The sequence below is a fragment of the Staurois parvus genome, unplaced genomic scaffold (genome assembly GCF_062004578.1).
Source record: "Staurois parvus isolate SC_StPar_1 unplaced genomic scaffold, SC_StPar_1.0 ptg000059l, whole genome shotgun sequence".
NCBI classification, from domain to species: domain Eukaryota; kingdom Metazoa; phylum Chordata; class Amphibia; order Anura; family Ranidae; genus Staurois; species Staurois parvus.
The window spans coordinates 7,216,584-7,237,603 of record NW_028317855.1 but is presented as its reverse complement, the minus strand read 5'-3'; the positions used below and the strand labels follow the sequence as shown (position 1 = coordinate 7,237,603).

Genomic DNA, 21,020 nt, shown 5'->3' with positions numbered 1-21,020 from the left:
TTGGAGGCAGCATACAAAGTATTGTTTCATTGGTATTGGATTCTGGCTCATTTGGCCCAGGCAAACCCCGCCTGCAGTGATGGATGCTTTCTGGGTTGTGGCCATCGTGGTGATGTATTGCATATCTGGTGGTCACACCCAAGACTGTTTTTGGTCTCGTATGTTTGGCCTCCTTTTCACCTTGTTTCATCTCCCCATATGCCGGGATGCTCGGTACACTTTGATTCATTGTCCCATACTGGGCCTCTTGGCTCACCAGCAGAAGCTGCCTCCTATTTGTTTTTGTCAGCCACTAGAACAATTGCTCAGGCATGGAAGCGCCCGTTTGTCCCTCTTCAGCGGGTGCGTATGACCACTATGATGCTTAATGAACAGATGTTGAGTATCTGTAACAACTCCCAACGGAAATTTTTGAAAATTTGGGAGCCATGGTTGCAATATGCCCTTCCCACGCTCCCCCCGACTAGTCTGGAGTTGTGATGTTGCTTGGTATTGGCGTTCCCGGAACCCTGCTCATGGTCTTGTCATCTTTTTCCTTTTGTACTCCTCCTTCCTTTTCTATTTCTGTTTGTTTTTGGTGTGGCGGTGGATAGCTACCTTTGGTTTGAGTTACTGTCGGTGTTATACCAATATTTTTGTCATTTATGTGCCATTGATAGCCCCTGCGTGGGTGCACCTTTTGCTCTTTTGGTATTGGAGCACTGTTTTCTTTATTTTTTTTATGTGCAATTGATGGCCCCTGCGTGGGCGTCTTGTTGCTCCTGGTTTTTTTAAATGTTTATAAATTACTAAAAGTCATTGAACTACAAAAGGTATGATGAAAAAAAGGAGAATGCTGGGGGAGCCTTAATCCTTTATTTTTATATATTTACTGGTCCTGAGGGAGGAGTCTAAGGCAGAGCTTATCAAAGGTATGCTGCCATGGAGTCACCAGGAAAAAGTTTTGCCTATAGAATTACTTTTATTTTAATTGCCACACATGTTATGTTATAAGAATAGCAAAGAGTATCCCAGTGTTCCCAGTGTCCATTCTATAAATCCTTTAGAAATAGTATAGATCTTTTGCATAACATTATAAATAATCTGGGACCTTAGCACATGTGTGATATATGACAAAATAAGCTTTATTCAAAGTGTAGACATTATTTTGATTTTAATAATAGCATTATTCTTGTATTGCCAAATTGACACTCTTCACTGACTAATAATAATCATACTATGTTCATCCTTTCAGATTCCCAAAATGCCCTTTTATATGGTAGTACAGATAATATTATTTTATTATTTCTTCAGTATGAAAAAAAAACTGTCACAAGTAATGTAGGACTGTGTTTATTGCAGAGCAGAATGAGACAAAGCAGAAATTGTACTTCTTACATTTATGGTGTCATTGCCAGGTATTCTGCAGGTAAAAGATCAGAAATATTTTTTCTTTAAGCAGTTGTTGCCCTTGAGTGCATGAGTTATATCCTAAAAACCTCATACAAATATGTTGGTACCCTTTGATCCTCATTTCAACAGCTGGGTCCCTCTCTGTGTCTCAGGAACCACTGTGTAAATGATGCCTTCAAACAGTGCTTGCCACCAAAGTGTATCATGTTTCACATGACTGTCATATGCCTTTAAGTTTTCTCTGTAATTTGTCTCTGCTCCTCCCTTTTCTTTGGTTTAGTTAATGCTGTATAGATAGCCCACCCTTTTTCCCAGTAAAGCATTGCAGCTTCTAGCCTCATGTCATGAAGCAGATCACATTATGATCTTTTGACCTATCCAATGTTCATTGTTGTAAGATTCTCTCAGTTTATGGAATAAACTTCACAAGATCTACAAGATATCTTCTGGATTGAGTCACTGCCTGTGTCATTCAACTAAGATTAGAGTTATTGCTATCTCCTCACAACTGTAAGTTACAGAGATCACACTTTCAATGCTTAGATTGGAGAGACAGAACAGTGTGTTATGGGCAATTATGGACATGGTGTTAGGGCAGGGCTTAATGTGACATACATTTCACTTATAAATGATGAAAGAGGATTGTGAAGGAAGGTGTTTCAGTGGCTGGCTGTTCACACCACCTGTGGCTCCTTGGGTTTGGGAGATGGTAGGCAGTTTTATGCTAGAATTGCTTTGTGTCTGCAAACGTCCATGTGCATGTACCCTACAGCTGAACTCCAGGGAAAAAGAGATTTACCCTTGGAGGCTTCCTGTCCCCACTCTAGGAGTTAACTACTTGTTTTGCCTAGGGGAATAATATATATGGTGATTTACTGACCTTATTTTGTCACTCCAGCAGATTTCCTCCCCTTCATGTGGCTGGTCTCCTAAAACCTAGTTACAGCTCTCTGATGTCATCACATACAATGCAGGACCAGCAGCTAACCCTTGTTAACAACTAAAAGTTCCTACATGGCAGTCTAAACAAGTCTGTATGAGGTTGGCAACTGTGCTCTGAATCCAAAAGAGTGCAGCACAATTACCACACCATTGCAGGAACCGGCATTAGGTGAACTTCACTGACAGGCTCAATAGGTTTGGGTGAGACTTTGCAGGAGGGCAAAAGAAAAGCTATAAATACAGATGCAGTTATAATTAAGTGCTGCAGTGCATATTTGTAATGGGAGGACATAATTCTACTTAGTGTTATTTAATGAATCTGTGGGGTTCAATGGTTTTTATGCCCACATCCTTCTGCTGTCTTGCTGTTTTGTGCCCATAAAATCTATTAAAGTATAGTACATAGAATAAACCAAAATGACTTGCCAGAAATAGAGAGACATTCCTGTGGTGTAAGAAGTGATGTTACTTCCTCTCTATGACTGGAAACACTGCACTTCTCATATATTCCTGATAGGTCATTTGAGGTCAGCCTGTGAAAGTGACAGTTGCAGCACATGCCTCACATCCCCCTACAAGCCTTTCTATACTTACACAGACATAGCCTGGGCCTGTTGACTTCTACTCCGAGTCTTCCTCTTCCTGCAGACATCAATATGTATTGTAGTGAACAATGTCACACAATCAAGAGATAAGTTCCAAGCTGGGCATAGTGGTTGTATTGTGGTGTGGAACTGTAACTAGTCACTGTAACTAGGAAAAAGGCAAAGAAGTGGGGGATTATAGCCATATCAGGGATCTACAGAACAAATGGGGATCATTACATTTAAATTAGTGGGGCTCTAAGGAATGAATTCATTGTTTCAAGAGTAAATTTGAATGAACCTCTCACAGTTCTTTGTGTGGCTTCACAGGCTCTCTCCATTCCCTGAGAAGGTAATTATAAAAATATGAAGATATCAGCAAAGCTCCCAGTGAAGATGCGAACCAGACAAACTGTGACCTCACCACTGTGCAATCACTGCTCACAAAATCAACTTACTAAAATGATTACTCAGCATGTGGGGAGGTAAAGCATGGTGCAGGCAGAATGCCAATGTTACAAACACTCTGGTGGGAGAGCACTGCTAGAGGAATAACTCACAGTTCAATGTAGTAAGATGTGGCCGAGATGAGGTGCTAACAGCATCTGTCTAAGAGGATAAAGTGTGGCCTGCCCAGTCCGGTCCCAAGACAGAAGCTACTTTCCAGGATAGCAAGTCCCTACCGCTAGTTACTTTCCATAACAAGGAGGGTTTCTCTTCTTACCCTAGCCACACGCAAGAAGTGCGCCAAAACCTATGGGCAGGGACCTAAATAGACCCTGTTGACCCAAGATGGCCAGAAAGGGTCACAATGGTCACAGAGCATCCAACTGGAACGCTGCTCTATTGACCCAGGAAACCACAGAGAATCATTGTTTCCCTTGGATTTCCTCTCCAGGCTGTGGTACCACTCAATTGAGCACCACCTACAGTGGAATATACAGACTGCACCTGCCTAAGTACTTTATGAGGTAAAAATTCACTTATGCTGCAAAAAACAGAACAGGATCAACCAATCACCCTGCTCCATCATCATTTGTAAGTTTCCTGCTTGTCAGGTTTACTGCAGAAAACAGAAAACAGGATTGCACTACCTCGGTAAATAGCTCCATGGCACCGAGACAGTAGTGTACATCCTTAGTATCATAAAAGGGAGACATTCAAGAATGTGTTTGCAATAATGTATAGACTAATTTATTTTAAAAGAAGCTTTAAAAATAAAGTCACAAAAATAAAAATGAAAGCCCATAATTAAAAAATGCACAAGCCATGTAACATAACAAAATACCTCCAGAGCAGGTGAGACATACGCCTGCAGACATAAAAACTCTAGACTCCCAATGCAGTTTGGCCAAAACAGGCATGATCAGCTTCTGGAGGGTTCATGCTATTACACTCAATAAATGCAAATCATTTCACATAAAGCTCCTCCCTTCTCTGTGCTGACTCCATATATCGCTCTTACACTACCCTAGCATGCACAGAACATAGTTGTAAATCAAACAACCTCTTTAACCCTATCATTAATTGTTGAAATACAATGTTCAAGTATTATTTGCAACCACTACTTCAGTACATCAGTGTCAGTGTTCAGTCGAGATATATTTCTTATCCAGTAGATGGCACTGTTTATAAGTTTGCAGCTGTAGCTATGACTATACTCTATGTCTTCTTCCTGAATAAAGTTCCTTTTTCCTGTTTGCAGAGAAGCAGCAGATAAACACATGTGGACTGTGCACTGTCTGTAGAGCTATGAACAGAATCTCTAACATTAATATATCCCCATATAGCATACATTAGACAAATTATTGTCTCATAGACTCTTTAGCATAAAAAAGTATAAGTTATGCATGTTCACTCTCTCCTGCTCTGGAGACTCACTGCTGTGTTACAGCATTTGTGCTTTTTTAAAAAGCATTTTACACGTTTGTAAAGCACTTTTAAATACATTAGTCCATGCATTATTTGCAAACTAGTCTATCTGGTATTTGAACTATCTTTTTCATTTTATGATATCACGAAAATTATCCTTCGATCACAAAACTGGTTGCAGAGAATTCCTATTATTCAAACTATTTTTAAATATCTATATAAACTTTGTTAGTTGCTTGTCTCAAGTCCTGCTTTGCAGCATTGATTGAAGTGACCCTGTCATAAAAAAAAACAAAAAACAAAATCAGAAACAGATATACCTGCAAATTAAGACTGAAGACTTATCTTTCCCATTATTGCTGCTGCCAGTATGCATTGAAGAGAAATGCTCTGCTGAAGTCCATTGGATAATTGTCACTTCCAGGTTTGTTGATCTCCTTGCTTTTCCACAGTGCTTACTGGTACCTCCCATTGACCTCTTATTTTACAAACATTTTCGATTTTTATTTATATGACAGCGTCACTCTGAATGTTAAAATACATACAGTAGGTATACAAAACAATAACTAAAAAAAAAAAAACAACTATGTGTGTGATGCTTGGTTAGAATGCCTTCCAATACTACCTAACCACAAAAGAATATTAGTCACTGCTGTTGAAAAAAAATGTGTTTATGCTGTTAACCAAGGTCACTTTTCTGTAGTAAGTAATTATTGATATTTATTTGTATGGTACATTAGAGCACCTGGCACTTGCTTCTAAAACTTAGTTTTAAAGTTAGTGAGGATTGTTGTCTTTCTTTCCTCTTGAAAGGCTAGCCCAGTGTTTCTCAACCTTTTCCCAGTCAAGGCACCCTTTAAAATTATGCACAATTTTCAAGGCACCCCTAACAGTTTTACACATTGCAGCAGCCTCCACACACTTACAGTAGAGCACCCAACATTAGAAATATTTTATTCTTGCAAAGCAAAATACACTTTTGCACACTGGTACTGATTAGCATTCCAACATTTGTTCTACCTCATTTTCTCTTCACCATACAGCTAACATGGTCCCAGTGCTGATAGAGGGGGGTGGGGGATTCAAACAAGGATACTGTGTAGGTGCTAGAAGTACTCCTTATCAACTGATGACATCAGAAGTTGTTAGGATGCAGGTGGCTGGCCCATATGGTGCCCAAGGCTGCAATGCTGCCTTACGAAAAATTATGGCTTTGTGTAGCAAAAAGGCAGGCTTGATCCCCTCCCTTACCCAGAATGTTTGGGCAATTTCTATGCATTTTATCAAGGCACCCCTGAAGAACCAAGAAGGTACCCTGATTGAAAAAGGCTGGGTTAGCCTATTGGTGACTGCTAAAAATATTGCAGAGGATCAACATGCTCATGATGTCAGTTATGAGGCTATCAGCTTGTATACTGTAGGTACATTTGCTAAAATATTTTTTTGTACAGATCATATAAAAACTACAGAAAAAAATGCAAACTTTCAAAACAGATTAAAGGCAACTAATAATTGTGATTTTATCTGTGAAAAACAGAAAAAATAAATAAAATACATATATTCACCTAATAAATTTCAAAGAAATACAAATAAATTTATACACTCATTAATTATGAAAAAATAATAATAGAAAAATGAAACAAAAACAAAAATAAAAATGTATATAGAGATAAAAAATGAATATTGTATATTATAATGATGGTAAAGATATAATGTGAATAGAAGTTCCAATGAGAAAAAGTCTTAACCAACTTTGTGCAGAGTTCAATGAAATAGTTAATGCGATGTGCTCTCTTCCCAAACAGCCTGCTGATTTATGGGTGTAGTCTGTGTAGAGAAGATACTTTCGTGTTAGCCTAATGACAGGCAGACCTCTCCCTCGTTGGAGCGCTCCTTATTCCTGCTCTCTGTTATTCCTCATTTTACTCATGTAAAAAGAAAAAAATGACATAGTGTCTTATCATAGATAAATTGGGGATGTAGTCCCCCAGATGAAGCTACGAGTCCCTGTGGCGTAACGCGTAGGGGAGGGGCAGAGACGTCACCAGTGATCCGACTACCCACACGGCGAGTATTGCTAAAGAGGCTGGTCATCACCGCTTTTAGCAGCTTTTTATATACAAAGCGTGTTTTATCCTTTCAAATGTGAGTACATATTGGGCACTTAATAAAATCCACAATTTATCTACGATAAGACACTATGTCATTTTTTCTTTTTACATGGCTAAAATGAGGAATAACAGAGAGCAGGAATAAGGAGCGCTCCAAGGAGGGAGAGGTCTGCCTGTCATTAGGCTAACATGGAAGTATCTTCTCTACACAGACTACACCCATAAATCAGCAGGCTGTTTGGGAAGAGAGCACATCACATTAACTATTTCGTTGAACTCTGCACAAAGTTGGTTAAGACTTTTTTTCATGGAAAACATTTTTTCATTGGAACCTCTATTCACATTATATCTTTACCATCATTATAATATACAATTTTCATTTTTTATCTCTATATACATTTTTTTTGTTTTTGTTTCATTTTTCTATTATTATTTTTTCACAATTAATGAGTGTATAAATTAATTTGTATTTCTTTGAAATTAATTAGGTGAATATATTTATTTTATTTATTTTTTCTGTTTTTCACGGATAATATCATAATAATTAGTTTTTTTAGTAATATTAACTTTAGAGATATGCTATCTCATTCATCATAAACTGTTCATGACTATACTGTAGAAAGTACATAGTCACCACCATAAGTAAGTAAGCAACCATTAGTCCTAAATAGAGCACGGTACCTTATACTATATTCAATTTTTTCAATATTAGACTCACATATATGAGGGTGAGCAAGGAAGCCAGTGCCCATATTTACATTTATTAAAACATATAGTCATTTTATACACTATAAATTTGTTTTGTATAAAGATCTAGAACACACACTCCAGTGGCTCACAAGTAATCTTTATAAAATTTGTAGATTAAAGGCAAGCCACTGATGGAGGCAGTCAGTTAGCTCCTGAGACACTGAGTAAAGATACTTCTGGGGACTGATAGTTGCACCAACCTAAAAGAGAACCAATTGACTGAGATTGTCCTATGGTCTACAGCTGTGGGGCCTTAGATATACTAATTGTTCCTTACTACGTCTAGAGAAGCTGCTTTTGATAGAGATTTTTCCCTTGCTGTTGTGGCTGGTTGTTTTGGAGTATCCCATGACCCTGAACCTTTCCCTCCTGGTAAACTTTTTCTGCAATAAATCCTAAAAAAAAAAACGTCCCCTGGACTGAGCTTTAATTGTTGGTGTGCTTGGGTGACTGGTAGCCTTTGTACTGCTTAAAGAGAACCTGTCTTTTTCCAACAGCCCCTTTGGGGGGGAGCACTACAGATCATTTTACTATGTGTCTGTTTCTTAATCTACCTTTTTGATTATATATTTAGAATTACAAATAAGATTTTCAATAGGATATGCAGCAAAAAATCTGCATTATTCTCTTATTCTTAAAAAAAAATCTCTGCCTGCCTTTTAACATTTTGTCTGTAAAATACACAGTCAAATATGTATTTACTGTATCTTACAGCATTTATACCACTATCCCAAGTTTAGACAACATGTATGTACTAATATTGCATGTATTTTCTATTATCTGGAATTGATTAAATACAATGCCTATAATTATGTATTTTTATATATCACAGGACATTACACCAGTTGTGGAGGTCACATCATGCAGTTTTCTGGGGTTATAATCAGCCCAAATTTCCCCAGTGATTATCCACCTAACAGTTTCTGCGTATGGATAATTGAGACATCAAGAGAGTATCGTGTGGAGTTGACGTTTACACATTTACAGTAAGTGCACAGAAGAATGAAAGGAAACCTATACTGAGAAATATGGAGGCTGCTATTGCTAACCTCCTTCTAAAAAAAATGCTAATTTCCTGGCTGTCCCTGCCTTTCACTGACCCAGAACAAGTACACAGATTGAACATATATTGAAGTCAAAACTGAAGTCACATTTAAGGTCAGTGATTATAAAGCATTGAAAGCAGTGGACCAGCATGGCAGCCAGGCAACTAACATTTCCAGAAGGAGAGGTCAGCAATAGCAGTGTACATATTGCTTTCAGTACAGGTGTGATAACTTGATTGACCTTAGATTTACATTACGGAATATGTTTTTTTAATAGATGATTTCTAAGGCGTGGGTGATATTTCCTATTTACTTTTTTTAGTGAATGAGTACTTATACACATGGGGAGAAGGCAGGATATCTGAGGGCCCTTTTGTTAAATAGCAGGCTTACAGATTCCAATAAGTCACCCTCAGAAGACCCCCACATTCCCTAGGCCAGGGATATGGAGATGAGGCACTTGTCCTCACATCCTTTGATAGATGGGGACCAGGCAATTGGAGGGGGTTGCTGGCAAGGCACTTTCCTAATATTGGGGGCACATGGTCTACTATGGTTTAAGACTATGTTAACCCAACATGTCATATTTCTGATATGTGCCTGTTGCACCATATACTTGTGTTAAAATCCTGTAATCTTTGTATTGCTTCCTTCTTGTGAAATCCCTGGTGTTTCTGGTAGTCCCCGGCTTTCCTATTTTAAACTCACCACGCTAGACATGAGCAAACATCCATCCCAGCATGGTCAGTTTTCTTGCTGTGCTGGGAGAAGAGCCCGCTTGTCTTCCAATGATCAGACATGTGCTTACACACCCTCATGCACAGCCATTGTACTGCTGTTTCTCAACCCCCTCCCTAAGCCCTATTTGCAGCTGAAAACAGAAATTATTTAGAATTATTTTTTTTATACAAAGGGCATTCAAGGCAAACCAGGACTTTTGAGTATATATAATAAAAGAACCAAATTTTAAGGAGTGGAAACTGCATTTATTTTTTTGACATACTCCCTTGCTACATTTATACACTTATTCCAACATTTATCTAGAGCGTGGAAAGCTTTGGCATAAAAAGATTTGTCAGTATTCCTGAACCATCCTAGAGCAGCCTGCTTCACTTTATCATTGTGTTCACTGTTCTCACAGAAAGATTAGTCTTTTGTACAATTTCACAACAGGTTATGCGTCGATTATCCAGGATCAGGCATTCCACACACTGATTGTTCACAGGAATGACCGCTGTGGGCTGAGAACTATCACAGCCTGGAGCCTGCCGTCACTGATGGATGTACGACCATCTTTAAAATGTTTACATATGTCTTACTGCAGCTGAGCGTCTCATCACCATACTGTGCTTTAATTATTCTGTAGATAGCCATGGGTTTTACACCTTCGTTCACAAAAAACTTCATCACCACATATTGTTCCATATACACACTAACACTGTTGTCTGCCATCTTGATTAACAGTCTCTGGACTGGCCCACGACATGTGCACCACCTATCAGTAATAGGACACACATGCCACTTACTAATGTGTGTAGTACCGCCATGCTAGCATCCCTTTTTATACCTGTAAAATTAAAAGTCCTGGTTTGATTTCAATGCTCCTCATATGTACACACATGTTTTGCCTTTCATTTCTATTTTAAACTGAATGGGTTGTTTAGCAAGGTAAGGGCTCACATATACTTTAAAGAGGGGGGGTGCATACTTGCTGCTTGGTGAATGCTTGGTAAAAGTCACATTCACTGCTTTACAAGTAGTCGCTGATGACCCATTTACATTTGTGTAGAGCGTTAATTCACCTGTGTTAGTGCTTGTTATGTCATGCATTACTATTCATTGCATTAGGCAGTCCATTGAAATCAATGTGCTTCTGACACATCAAAATGTCCTAAAAATTGGACGTCATAAAATATTGGCTGTGATGCACTATGGTGCATTTCCATATACTGCTCATTTCTGCAGCACATAGATGTAAATCAGTCCTGTCTGTTTAAAAGACAACAGAGTTCCCTCTGTGGTCTTCAACATTCTAATCACCAACTTTGAAGGCCAATTTCTATATATAAATACTTTACAGGAACTTACTCATTAGGCCTCATTCACACAGGTGAACACTTGTGAGAAAGGGCTGTCTTCACCCAAACATGATGCAATGGTCTTCTTTGCAGGTCTGTGCAGGCAACCTGTTCATATCATGGACCTGCACAAACCTCTACGCACATGCTTGAGTGTACATCCATGTGGGTCCAAGACATAGATCAAAACGCAGTCTGTGTCCTCATCTGTGAATCAGACTCATGTGGATGTACACCCCAGGATGCGCATTGAGATCTGGGCAGGCCCATGCAGTCAGTTGCCTGTCCTTGATTTGAACAGGCTGCCTGCATCGAACACCTGTACATCCAGTGTGTGTGAAGACGTGTCCTTCATACAGGTGTGCGTATTGTCACCCCCAAGTGAATGAGACCTTATTGTGTGTTACCACAATGCTTGGCAACACATGTTACATGTGGCAATGCATTGAGGTGAGGTTAATTATGAATAGCACTAAAATGCACGGAGACACATGCATTGCAGTGCACCGCTATGCATGGCAACATGCCATAGTGCGTTGCAGCTAAAAGTTTGTGACATGTTACATTTTTTGGATGTTTTGGTTTGTCAGAAGCTGATAGATGTCAATTTACTGCTTTAATGTAATGCATGTAACACATATTAAGCCATGTGCATTAACACACCACACAAATGTAAATGATACATGACAGTTCCCTAAGATAGCCCACACCCATCATGCACCTGGACCAAGCAAGTGCATGGTAATCAGAGCAGCCTGGGATAGGGTATGTTACTCTTCCCATTCTAATAAAAAAAAAGTGTTTTTATTGCTGTGACCCTGTTGGGGAAATTACCTCCCTGTTCTTGCAAAACTGGCATAAACTGCAAGGACAGAGATTGAGGGGAAAATCTTTCAAACATTGCCACTGACAGCAAAAGGAACCTAACAGACATCTTAATTTTCCTGATTTTTTTCTAAAACTAAAAAAATGCCAGGCTTCTACATACAGAGCTAAGGGGCAGACAATGGGTTTAGTGAAAGGGTTTGTTTTAGGGGATAGTTAAATGTTAATAGTTTTGGTGGGGAACAAGGGCGGACTGACCATTTGAAAACTCGGGCAGTGCCCGAGGGCCCGGGATCAGTAGGGGGCCCAATGAGATGCCCCTGGTACCTTTTTCAAAGGCATTTTTGAGTTTGGGCAAGGACACAGGGGCCCCATGATCCCCTATTGCCCGGGGGCCCCATGAGTTGTCAGTCCGCCCCTGGTGGGAAACTATTGGGTAGTGCTTTAGGGTATGGGATAGATTTGATGCTTGGAATAATATGGGAGTAACTGTTATTTTTTGTTCCTCTGGTGCAAGAAAAAAACACTGCACTAGACTGAACAGCCCTGAACTCTCTTCTCCCAAAGCAGTAGCAGATAACTGAGGCAGCATGAGAGAGTGAAGTGTTAATAATTCATGTAGGAAACTATTAGGTACCGCTTTATGGTAAAAGATAGATTTTACTCTTGAAACACTTTGGGGATAGCTGCTATTTTTAGTTCTTCTGGTGCAAAAAAAAAAAACATTGCACAGTGTTGTTTATTGCAAGTCAATTTTAGCTTTGCAAGTCTTTAGACTTTAGTTAAACCGAGTACACATGGTCTGAATATCATCCAGTTCAGTACGAACCGGATAACATTTGGACCATGAGTACAGCTGTCCTTCCAACAAAAGCCGGTCTAAAGACAGGCTTCTGTCAAAGGGACATGCTGGAAAACCAGCAACTGATTAGTGTGTTCTGGCGTGGAGGGGGGGTGCGGAGCACCCCTGTCAGAATACCAAGGCACAGCAGGAGAGATCGCTGTACTAGCATTGCTAGTTAGTACAGCAACCTCTGTTTTTTTTATTCAGCCCACTTGGCTGTGTACTAAGCTTTAACTAGTTCCTTCCCATACAGGTTAATTGTACACAGTACATATACACATTCCCTGTACCTGGAGGCATTGTTCTAACAGAAAAGCCTTTGTTCTTTGGCCCTTACTACTGTTGTAGCACCCTCCTAGTTAGGTTGCTAGGATGTTAGGTAAATTTGTAGGAGTCTTTGGAATAGGGCACAGCTGCTCATTTAGCCTCCTCAGTATTGCTATACTGCAAGACCCTGGTGACTGTGTACTGTTGGGATTGGTGGGACATCTAGTTCTTCTCCTGAGAGGTATATACCAACTAGTTCCCTATAGTTTTGTGGAAAGACTTTTTGCTAAGTGTGGACTAAATAGTTCCTCTCTTCAGATGTCCATATAGTTAGTTTCCTCTAATCTCTTGTGGGAGGAGCGTCCTCTGAACTGGCGTCAAGTAGTTCCCCTCCTGGGTGGGTACATACCTCTGGCCTTTACTAGTTTCTCACTGGAGGATTATACTCTAAGCTGAGCAGAAGATCTGTTCCTGAAGTTTGCAACATAAAGAAGTGTTTCCTCTTGTTTCTGTTAGTGGCTCTGGAGTAACCAATACTACCCTACACCCCATCCAAGTTATTTAACAAAAAAATCACAAAAAGACATTCCCTAAACTGGTCTGTTACTGCCGTCCGCCTCTGCATTAGTGAGGAAGAACCCTGGTCATCATCATTATCTGTGCTTGGATTGTACAGTGACTGTGCCTCTGATCATCATCAGCAAGCGGCCCTCCCTGTAGTACGCTACACTCTACTCCACTCTGATCCCATTAAACTGGAGAGGAGCCCATGAACTGAACACAGTCCAAGGACAAAAGTATGATTAATTCACTGTTGGATTAACATGAAAGTATCACTTGAAGACTGGTGGAATCAAGCACCTGCAACCTTACGGATGTTGTCAGTTTATCATTTAATAGTGACATGCTGCACTGGATCTATTTGTGGTCTGTATTCTCATTCAGATTATTTGGTAAAAAGTTACTGCATCATGTTTTCCCTGTTTCTACTTTAGCTTTCATTTCGTTTATCATGCAATATTACCTAATCTCATTATTACACATAGGGCTAGATTTACTAAAGGCAAATAGTATAGTAGACTATGCACTGTGCAAGTGCAGTTGCACCCATTTTCTCCAGAGCTTAGTAAATGTGGTAAAGCTCTGCTGGCAGGCAAAAATGCTTTTTTCCTTGTACCTGATTGGACACTTTGCCACATTTACATTTACTGAGGAAAATTAGTGCAACTGCATTTGCAAAGTGCATAGTCTATTTGCCTAAGGCAAACAGCAGTGTCAGCCATTTGCTGACTTCAATATTATCTGCAAGATTTGAAGGTAAGATTTTCAAAGCTCAAAGCAGCTAATTTCCTTATCTATGATTGTAAAATGGTAGGGCCAGAGGCACTTCATGTGCATCATGACCATGGACTGATAGTTGCATTAGTTAACCAGACACTAGTGGGTGGGGAATGCACTACAACAAGCTGTCATTTCAATGGTATCAGATGATGCACAATTATGTGTGCTGCAATAACAAAGGGTATGAGGGTCCTAAAGGACTTGGAAATTTTGGCAAGTGCCCAGTTTACCCCCATGTCAGCTCTGCTGGTAGATGTAAGGTGTGTGGATATTTTCATACTCATTTTTATAGAAATAAATGTTGGATTTTTTTTTTTCAATCAAAATATCTATCCACCAAAGACATTTATTTATCGAGAATATATTCACTTGTGGATCTGTTGGAATGAACTTTCTTTCTATGCTATATTTTGTTGTTAGATTAGAAACATCAACAAACTGTGTCTACGATTGGGTGAAAATATATGATGGACCTCCTCAAAACTCTACACTTTTGGCAATGCTTTGTTATCCTCCAAACATCACTTTATACAGTTACCTCTCATCATCTAATATCATCAGCATTGAATTTAAAAGTGATAGCTCTGTTCAAAGGTCTGGATTCCGTGCTGACTTTTCATCAGTTGTGGCAGGTAAAAGATTAAATATTAAAATTTTGTGGAACACTTAATTATTAATTTACTACATTATGTACCAAGTGTTTTAAGATTTCGATTTACCCTCCATTCATTCCTATGTAGGTGAACCAGTGCACTTGAGTTTTTGTATGTTTAGGTGTAATACTTTAATGGAACCCATTCATTTCAGTAGGCTGCCCTTTGCTTGACAATCACTCTAAAGAAGTGTTGGCTATTTTAATTTTTTTAAATACATTGCACTACAATACATGGCAATACGTTAGCATGCATTGTGGTGAGATTCAGCACATCTTCATTGACTGGTACATTTAAGATGCCATTAAGAATGAATGGCTGCCCAGTGGAACGGAAAAGTCTGGGAACAGGCAGCACCAGCATTACTGGCTGGGGGCATCCCTTTGAAAGCACCCAATCACTTTTATAGGTAAGCTCTTTTCCAGCTTTTAAACTACTTTGCTACCATGATGTTTATAAATGTACCTTGGTAGACAAGTGATTAATGAGATGCAATAGGGAAGCTGCTTCTAAGGAAATGAAGATGTGATTATGTCTGCATGTTTTGAGCTAGAATATATCAGCTTTTAACGTATAAAGCCTTAGGCAATAGGATCTAAAGATTTCTGTTATATTTTGCATGTTATGGATTTTTTTTATCCCATGGGAGAAAGAATAGTAGGGCTGTTAAAATGTTCAGGAGGTTGTCTACTGAATGTTTATTAGAGACAAAGTAGAGAGAAGGCTGTATGTATTCCTTTGATCCTAATGGTCACTTTTGGTGAAGAAAAAAAGAGCTTGTATCCATGCTTGCTTTGGTGGAGGGAGTCCTATATGGGATAATGGCAAATCCATAAAGTCCCAGCTTACTCTAGTAAAAGCTTTCACTGTGCATTTTGATAGAAGAAGCATAGGAATGGCTTTTGTGTGGGTGGAGCTCTGCATAGTTGCATCATTCATCCAAAGTGGTCTGTGAATGAATTAACTACAAGTCCTATCTGACACTGCTTTTAGTTCTTAATGAACTGTGAGGGCACCTGTGAGCGCTCTCACAGTTCATCAACATTTCCTACAGCCTTCAAGCAGAAAACCCACCTGCAAAAAATGTGCATTAATAATTTTGAATTAAAGGTGAACTTATTGTTTAAGCAACATGTCACTTTGGTCCTCATGAAGCAGCTTATAGCTGTGAAATTTATAGCCTTGAGTGTTTTGCAGATATATATTTTTTATCTAAGCTATGATAAGGATACTGTTATTAGCTACAGTCAGGTCCATAAATATTGGAACATCGACACAATTCTAACATTTTTGGCTCTATACACCACCACAATGGATTTGAAATGAAACAAACAAGATGTGCTTTAGCTGCAGACTGTCAGCTTTAATTTGAGGGTATTTACATCCAAATAAGGTGAACGGTGTAGGAATTACAACAGTTTGCATATGTCCCTCCCACTTGTTAGGGACCAAAAGTAATGGGACAGAATAATAATCATAAATCAAACTTTCACTTTTTAATACTTGGCTGCAAATCGTTTGCAGTCAATTACAGCCTGAAGTCTGGAACGCATAGACATCACCAGACGCTGGGTTTCATCCCTGGTGTTGCTCTGCCAGGCCTCTACTGCAACTGTCTTCAGTTCCTGCTTGTTCTTGGGGCATTTTCCCTTCAGTTTTGTCTTCAGCAAGTGAAATGCATGCTCAATCGGATTCAGGTCAGGTGATTGACTTGGCCATTGCATAACATTCCACTTCTTTCCCTTAAAAAACTCTTTGGTTGCTTTTGCAGTATGCTTTGGGTCATTGTCCATCTGCACTGTGAAGCGGCATCCAATGAGTTCTGAAGCATTTGGCTGAATATGAGCTGATAATATTGCCTGAAACACTTCAGAATTCATCCTGCTGCTTTTGTCAGCAGTCACATCATCAATAAATACAAGAGAACCAGTTCCATTGGCAGCCATACATGCCCACGCCATGACACTACCACCACCATGCTTCACTGATGAGGTGGTATGCTTAGGATCATGAGCAGTTCCTTTCCTTCTCCATACTCTTCTCTTCCCATCACTCTGGTACAAGTTGATCTTGGTCTCATCTGTCCGTAGGATGTTGTTCCAGAACTTTGAAGGCTTTTTTAGATGTCGTTTGGCAAACTCTAATCTGGCCTTCCTGTTTTTGAGGCTCACCAATGGTTTACATCTTGTGGTGAACCCTCTGTATTCACTCTGGTGAAGTCTTCTCTTGTTTGTTGACTTTGACACACATACACCTACCTCCTGGAGAGTGTTCTTGATCTGGCCAACTGTTGTGAAGGGTGTTTTCTTCACCAGGGAAAGAATTCTTCAGTCATCCACCACAGTTGTTTTCCGTGGTCTTCCGGGTCTTTTGGTGTTGCTGAGCTCCCTGATGCATTCCTTCTTTTTAAGAATGTTCCAAACAGTTGTTTTGGCCACGCCTAATGTTTTTGCTATCTCTCTGATGGGTTTGTTTTGTTTTTTCAGCCTAATTATGGCTTGCTTCACTGATAGTGACAGCTCTTTGGATCTCATCTTGAGAGTTGACAGCAACAGATTCCAAATGCAAATAGCACACTTGAAATGAACTCTGGACCTTTTATCTGCTCATTGTAATTGGGATAATGAGGGAATAACACACACCTGGCCATGGAAAAGCTGAGAAGCCAATTGTCCCATTACTTTTGGTCCCTTAACAAGTGGGAGGCACATATGCAAACTGTTGTAATTCCTACACCGTTCACCTGATTTGGATGTAAATACCCTCAAATTAAAGCTGACAGTCTGCAGTTAAAGCACATCTTGTTTGTTTCATTTCAAATCCATTGTGGTGGTGTATAGAGCCAAAAATGTTAGAATTGTGTCAATGTCCCAATATTAATGGACCTGACTGTACAGTATGATCAGTCTCATACAGCTCTATAATATGTATTTTACATTGCTTACATGGGTTTTACTCCTCTTATTTAATTGTATATTTTATATTTTCTTGTATGGTGTCTTTTGAATTAATTGTCTTGTTGCTGAAGTCCAACAATTTGTTTGTTGTTCTACATATGGCAGTGTAAGAAAAAAAACTAAATGAAACCCACAGTAATTCAATGTTCTATGGCTATAAAACACAAAAGCTTGCAAGGGGGATGAATCCTTTTTATAAGAACTGCATCTAAGGCCTACAAAGTATTCACGTATGAGCAAAAAAAACGGTGTAACAATGATACAATTTTATAATGGGCAGTTAAATGTTTCTTCTTCATTAAAACCCATATTTTAAAATTCACTGTGGATTTATGTGCTCCAGAGTAGGTCATGTCAATTGCAGTGTTTTATTGCATGATACTAACTACTATATTGATATTTTAAAGCATATTGAAGCTTAGCTTTGTACAGAAGGGTTGGAATCCATATCATTCTTTTATTGGTGTCTGTGAATACACTAGAGTGATTCACCACTTCTATCTTCATAGTTCCATAGTCTATCTAGAAAAAGAATAGATAGAAAACCTCTATATGCACACTTCTATACCACAGATGATACAGAAGAAGTGGCAGTGGATTTTTTTTTCTGGTGACTATTCTCTGTCTCCTTAATGGGTCACAGACCATAAAAAATTATCTAGTGTCAGCTTGTGTTGAACATATGAACTGCTTTAACTGTCAAAGGACTTGTGTTTCTGTTTAGTTACCCTTGTAATTTAGTTATCTTGATGGCGCAGTCAGTTGTGAACAGGTAAACGTGTTGAGAACGGAGTGGTTCATCAGTCTACTGTCCTCTCCTGTAAACAGGTTCACACTTGCGGACTTGCAGTTCTGTGCAAAGCAATGGCTGGCTCAGAGTGTAGACCCTTCTCTTTCACTCTAAATAAGAGACTATAGGGCATATAAAGAAAATATATATAATGTTTCTAAGATGAGCATGTTTCCAGGCAGGCCTCCTATTAGTCATTCTGTGTGCACATTTTCTTTTATACAGTACATTGCTGACAGAAGATAATAGCAATAAGTTCAGCTCTGAGCTGACATACAGGGGTACTTCAGTGCTCAGAGTGGGGTGTGTCTGTGTTGAGAAGCTGGGATAAATGTGGCAACTTCTTGAATAGTGAAGTTCCACTTTAACAGACCCATGATCTCTTGATAAAGAGTATCTTTAAAAAAACAAGTAAAAAAAGTGTAAAAAATAAAACAAAAATAATTAAAAAAATGTAAAAGCACCCCCATCCCCTCGTGCTCACACACAAATGTAAACATGCACGTTGGTCAGACACACACATGTAAATGTTGATTGCACCACAAATGAGGTTTTGTCACAAACCACTAGTGCAATAACTCACATTTAAACTTTAAACTGATAACCAGTAAAGGATTTTAAAGTGTCTCCTATGGCCAATTTTGTCATACAGTAGCTTGCTGCCATTTCAAAGCTGTGCACAATTTTGAATCTTTACTATTTACAAGATGCAACACCATCTTTTATATTTTGTCAAAAAATTGTATTTTATTGTATTTGTGTCCACTAAAATTCAATCAAGTGTATTTTTTCCTGAAAATTGCATTTGATAAATGACTGCACAAATATCATGACATAACAAAATTCCAACAGGCACCATTTTATTCTCCAGGCCTCTTCTTTCAGAAAGTATATAATGTTTGTGGGTTCTGAGCAATTTTCTACCAAAAAAAAAAATGCAGATTTTAACATGTATGTGAACATTTTCAAAATTGCCCTGCTAGACAATTGGTTAATATGTTAATCACATGTTAATGTGTAGTCTTTTTTGGATTTCAACCTTTTTTTTTGTTGTTCAAAATTGTTTTTTTAAGGAACAAGAATTTCTCCCAATGGGAGGAGAACTGTCATCTTACATGTAATTTGGATATACTGTATAGAAATTGCATCAAAGGTAGACATACAGAGTACTGCATGGGACGATCTCTTTTTTTCCCAATAGCACTAGGTGCATAATGATTGTAAGCAATTCATTAACAACAAACCTTTAGCAATCAAAAACAATTTGCTCTGCAAAAACATCTCCACTCTCATAGGAAATTTTTTAGATTCATGACATGCATATTCGCAAATCATCAATGTTGCATTGTAACACAAAAAGAAATGATGGATTCTCATCGAAAGAGGTAGTAAGTTAAGGAGCAAGGAGTATTGGTGGAGAAGAGAAGTTAACAGAACTAGTAAAGAGGGTTCTCCCAGCTCATTAATTATTCAATATGCATCGAATCCCAAGGGTACCAGGTTTTGTAGAACTTGGTCAAATTATTTAGAAGTGTACATGTAAATTTGTCATTAGTCATCATCCAATTCAGCTTTTGTTTTACATAGTCGAATACCACCACCAATTCCAGCATCTTCCAACTGCTATTCTTGCTACCAAAACCATGTATGTGATCAATCTTCTGGTTTTACGGAATATATATATATATATATATATATATATATATATATATATATATATATATGTGTGTCATAAGTTTGATGTAAACTATCTATATGTGTTAACTTAAAAGCCTTGTTTCCTTGTATGTAACTTTTTATACAACATATTTATATACATTCTATATAAGCATTTAGGTTACTGAAAGAACATTCTCTACTCCTTTAGTAAACCAACCCCTATATGTCAATTGACTAACTGAAAGCAAAGCTGTGCATATGTGGCTGATTTTTAACCCCTGGTTGCTGGCGTAACACAAATATGTGGCCCACAGAACTGGGCTTTTTTCCATGCGGCCACATATTTGCATACCTGTCTTTGTGCTGGGAGCATGCCACACGGTGTGTTCCCAGCACAAAAGACCGGGGTGTTGCTGAGAACCCCAGGTCCCGTTCTAACAATCGAGATCCGGAACTCCCAATTTCAGGTCACATGATCACTGTGATAGCCTCTGACTGGCTATCACAGTGATCAGTCACTGTGAAGCCCCCCCCCCCCCTTGTTTTTTTTTCCCTCTCTGAATGGAGGAGAGAAATACATTGTAAAAAAACAACTGTTTGTAAAAAAAAAAGATAAAAATTAAAAGATAAAAGAATAAAATAAAGAAAAAATACCTAGATCAAGGTTTGATCTAGTTCAGTGCCAGGGTTAGTGTTTGAGTCAAGGTCAAAAGTCAGGATTTTTTTTTCTTTTAAATTGGTATCAGTGTCAGTTACTGTCAGTGTGTTTTAGGTGACCAAAAAAAAACAAAGATCGCACTATTGTTTCTGGACTGTACTACATGTACTAATAATATAAACATATATGGTATCACTGCGATTGTCAAGAGCTGGAGAATTTATTTTGGGTTGTTTTTTGGTGGTAGGTCA

General features: G+C 38.7%; 1 protein-coding gene across 1 annotated transcript in view; it reads left to right on the top strand.

Moving 5' to 3' along the window:
• LOC149469801 (scavenger receptor cysteine-rich domain-containing protein DMBT1-like) overlaps positions 1-21,020 on the top strand; it is a 94,073-nt gene that overhangs the window by 1,790 nt on the left and 71,263 nt on the right. The window contains exons 2-5 of the mRNA XM_089668524.1: positions 1,235-1,272; positions 3,706-3,763; positions 8,487-8,637; positions 14,473-14,684. Of these exons, the coding sequence (XP_089524650.1) occupies positions 1,235-1,272; positions 3,706-3,763; positions 8,487-8,637; positions 14,473-14,684 (459 nt within the window). The remainder of the gene's footprint in view (positions 1-1,234; positions 1,273-3,705; positions 3,764-8,486; positions 8,638-14,472; positions 14,685-21,020) is intronic.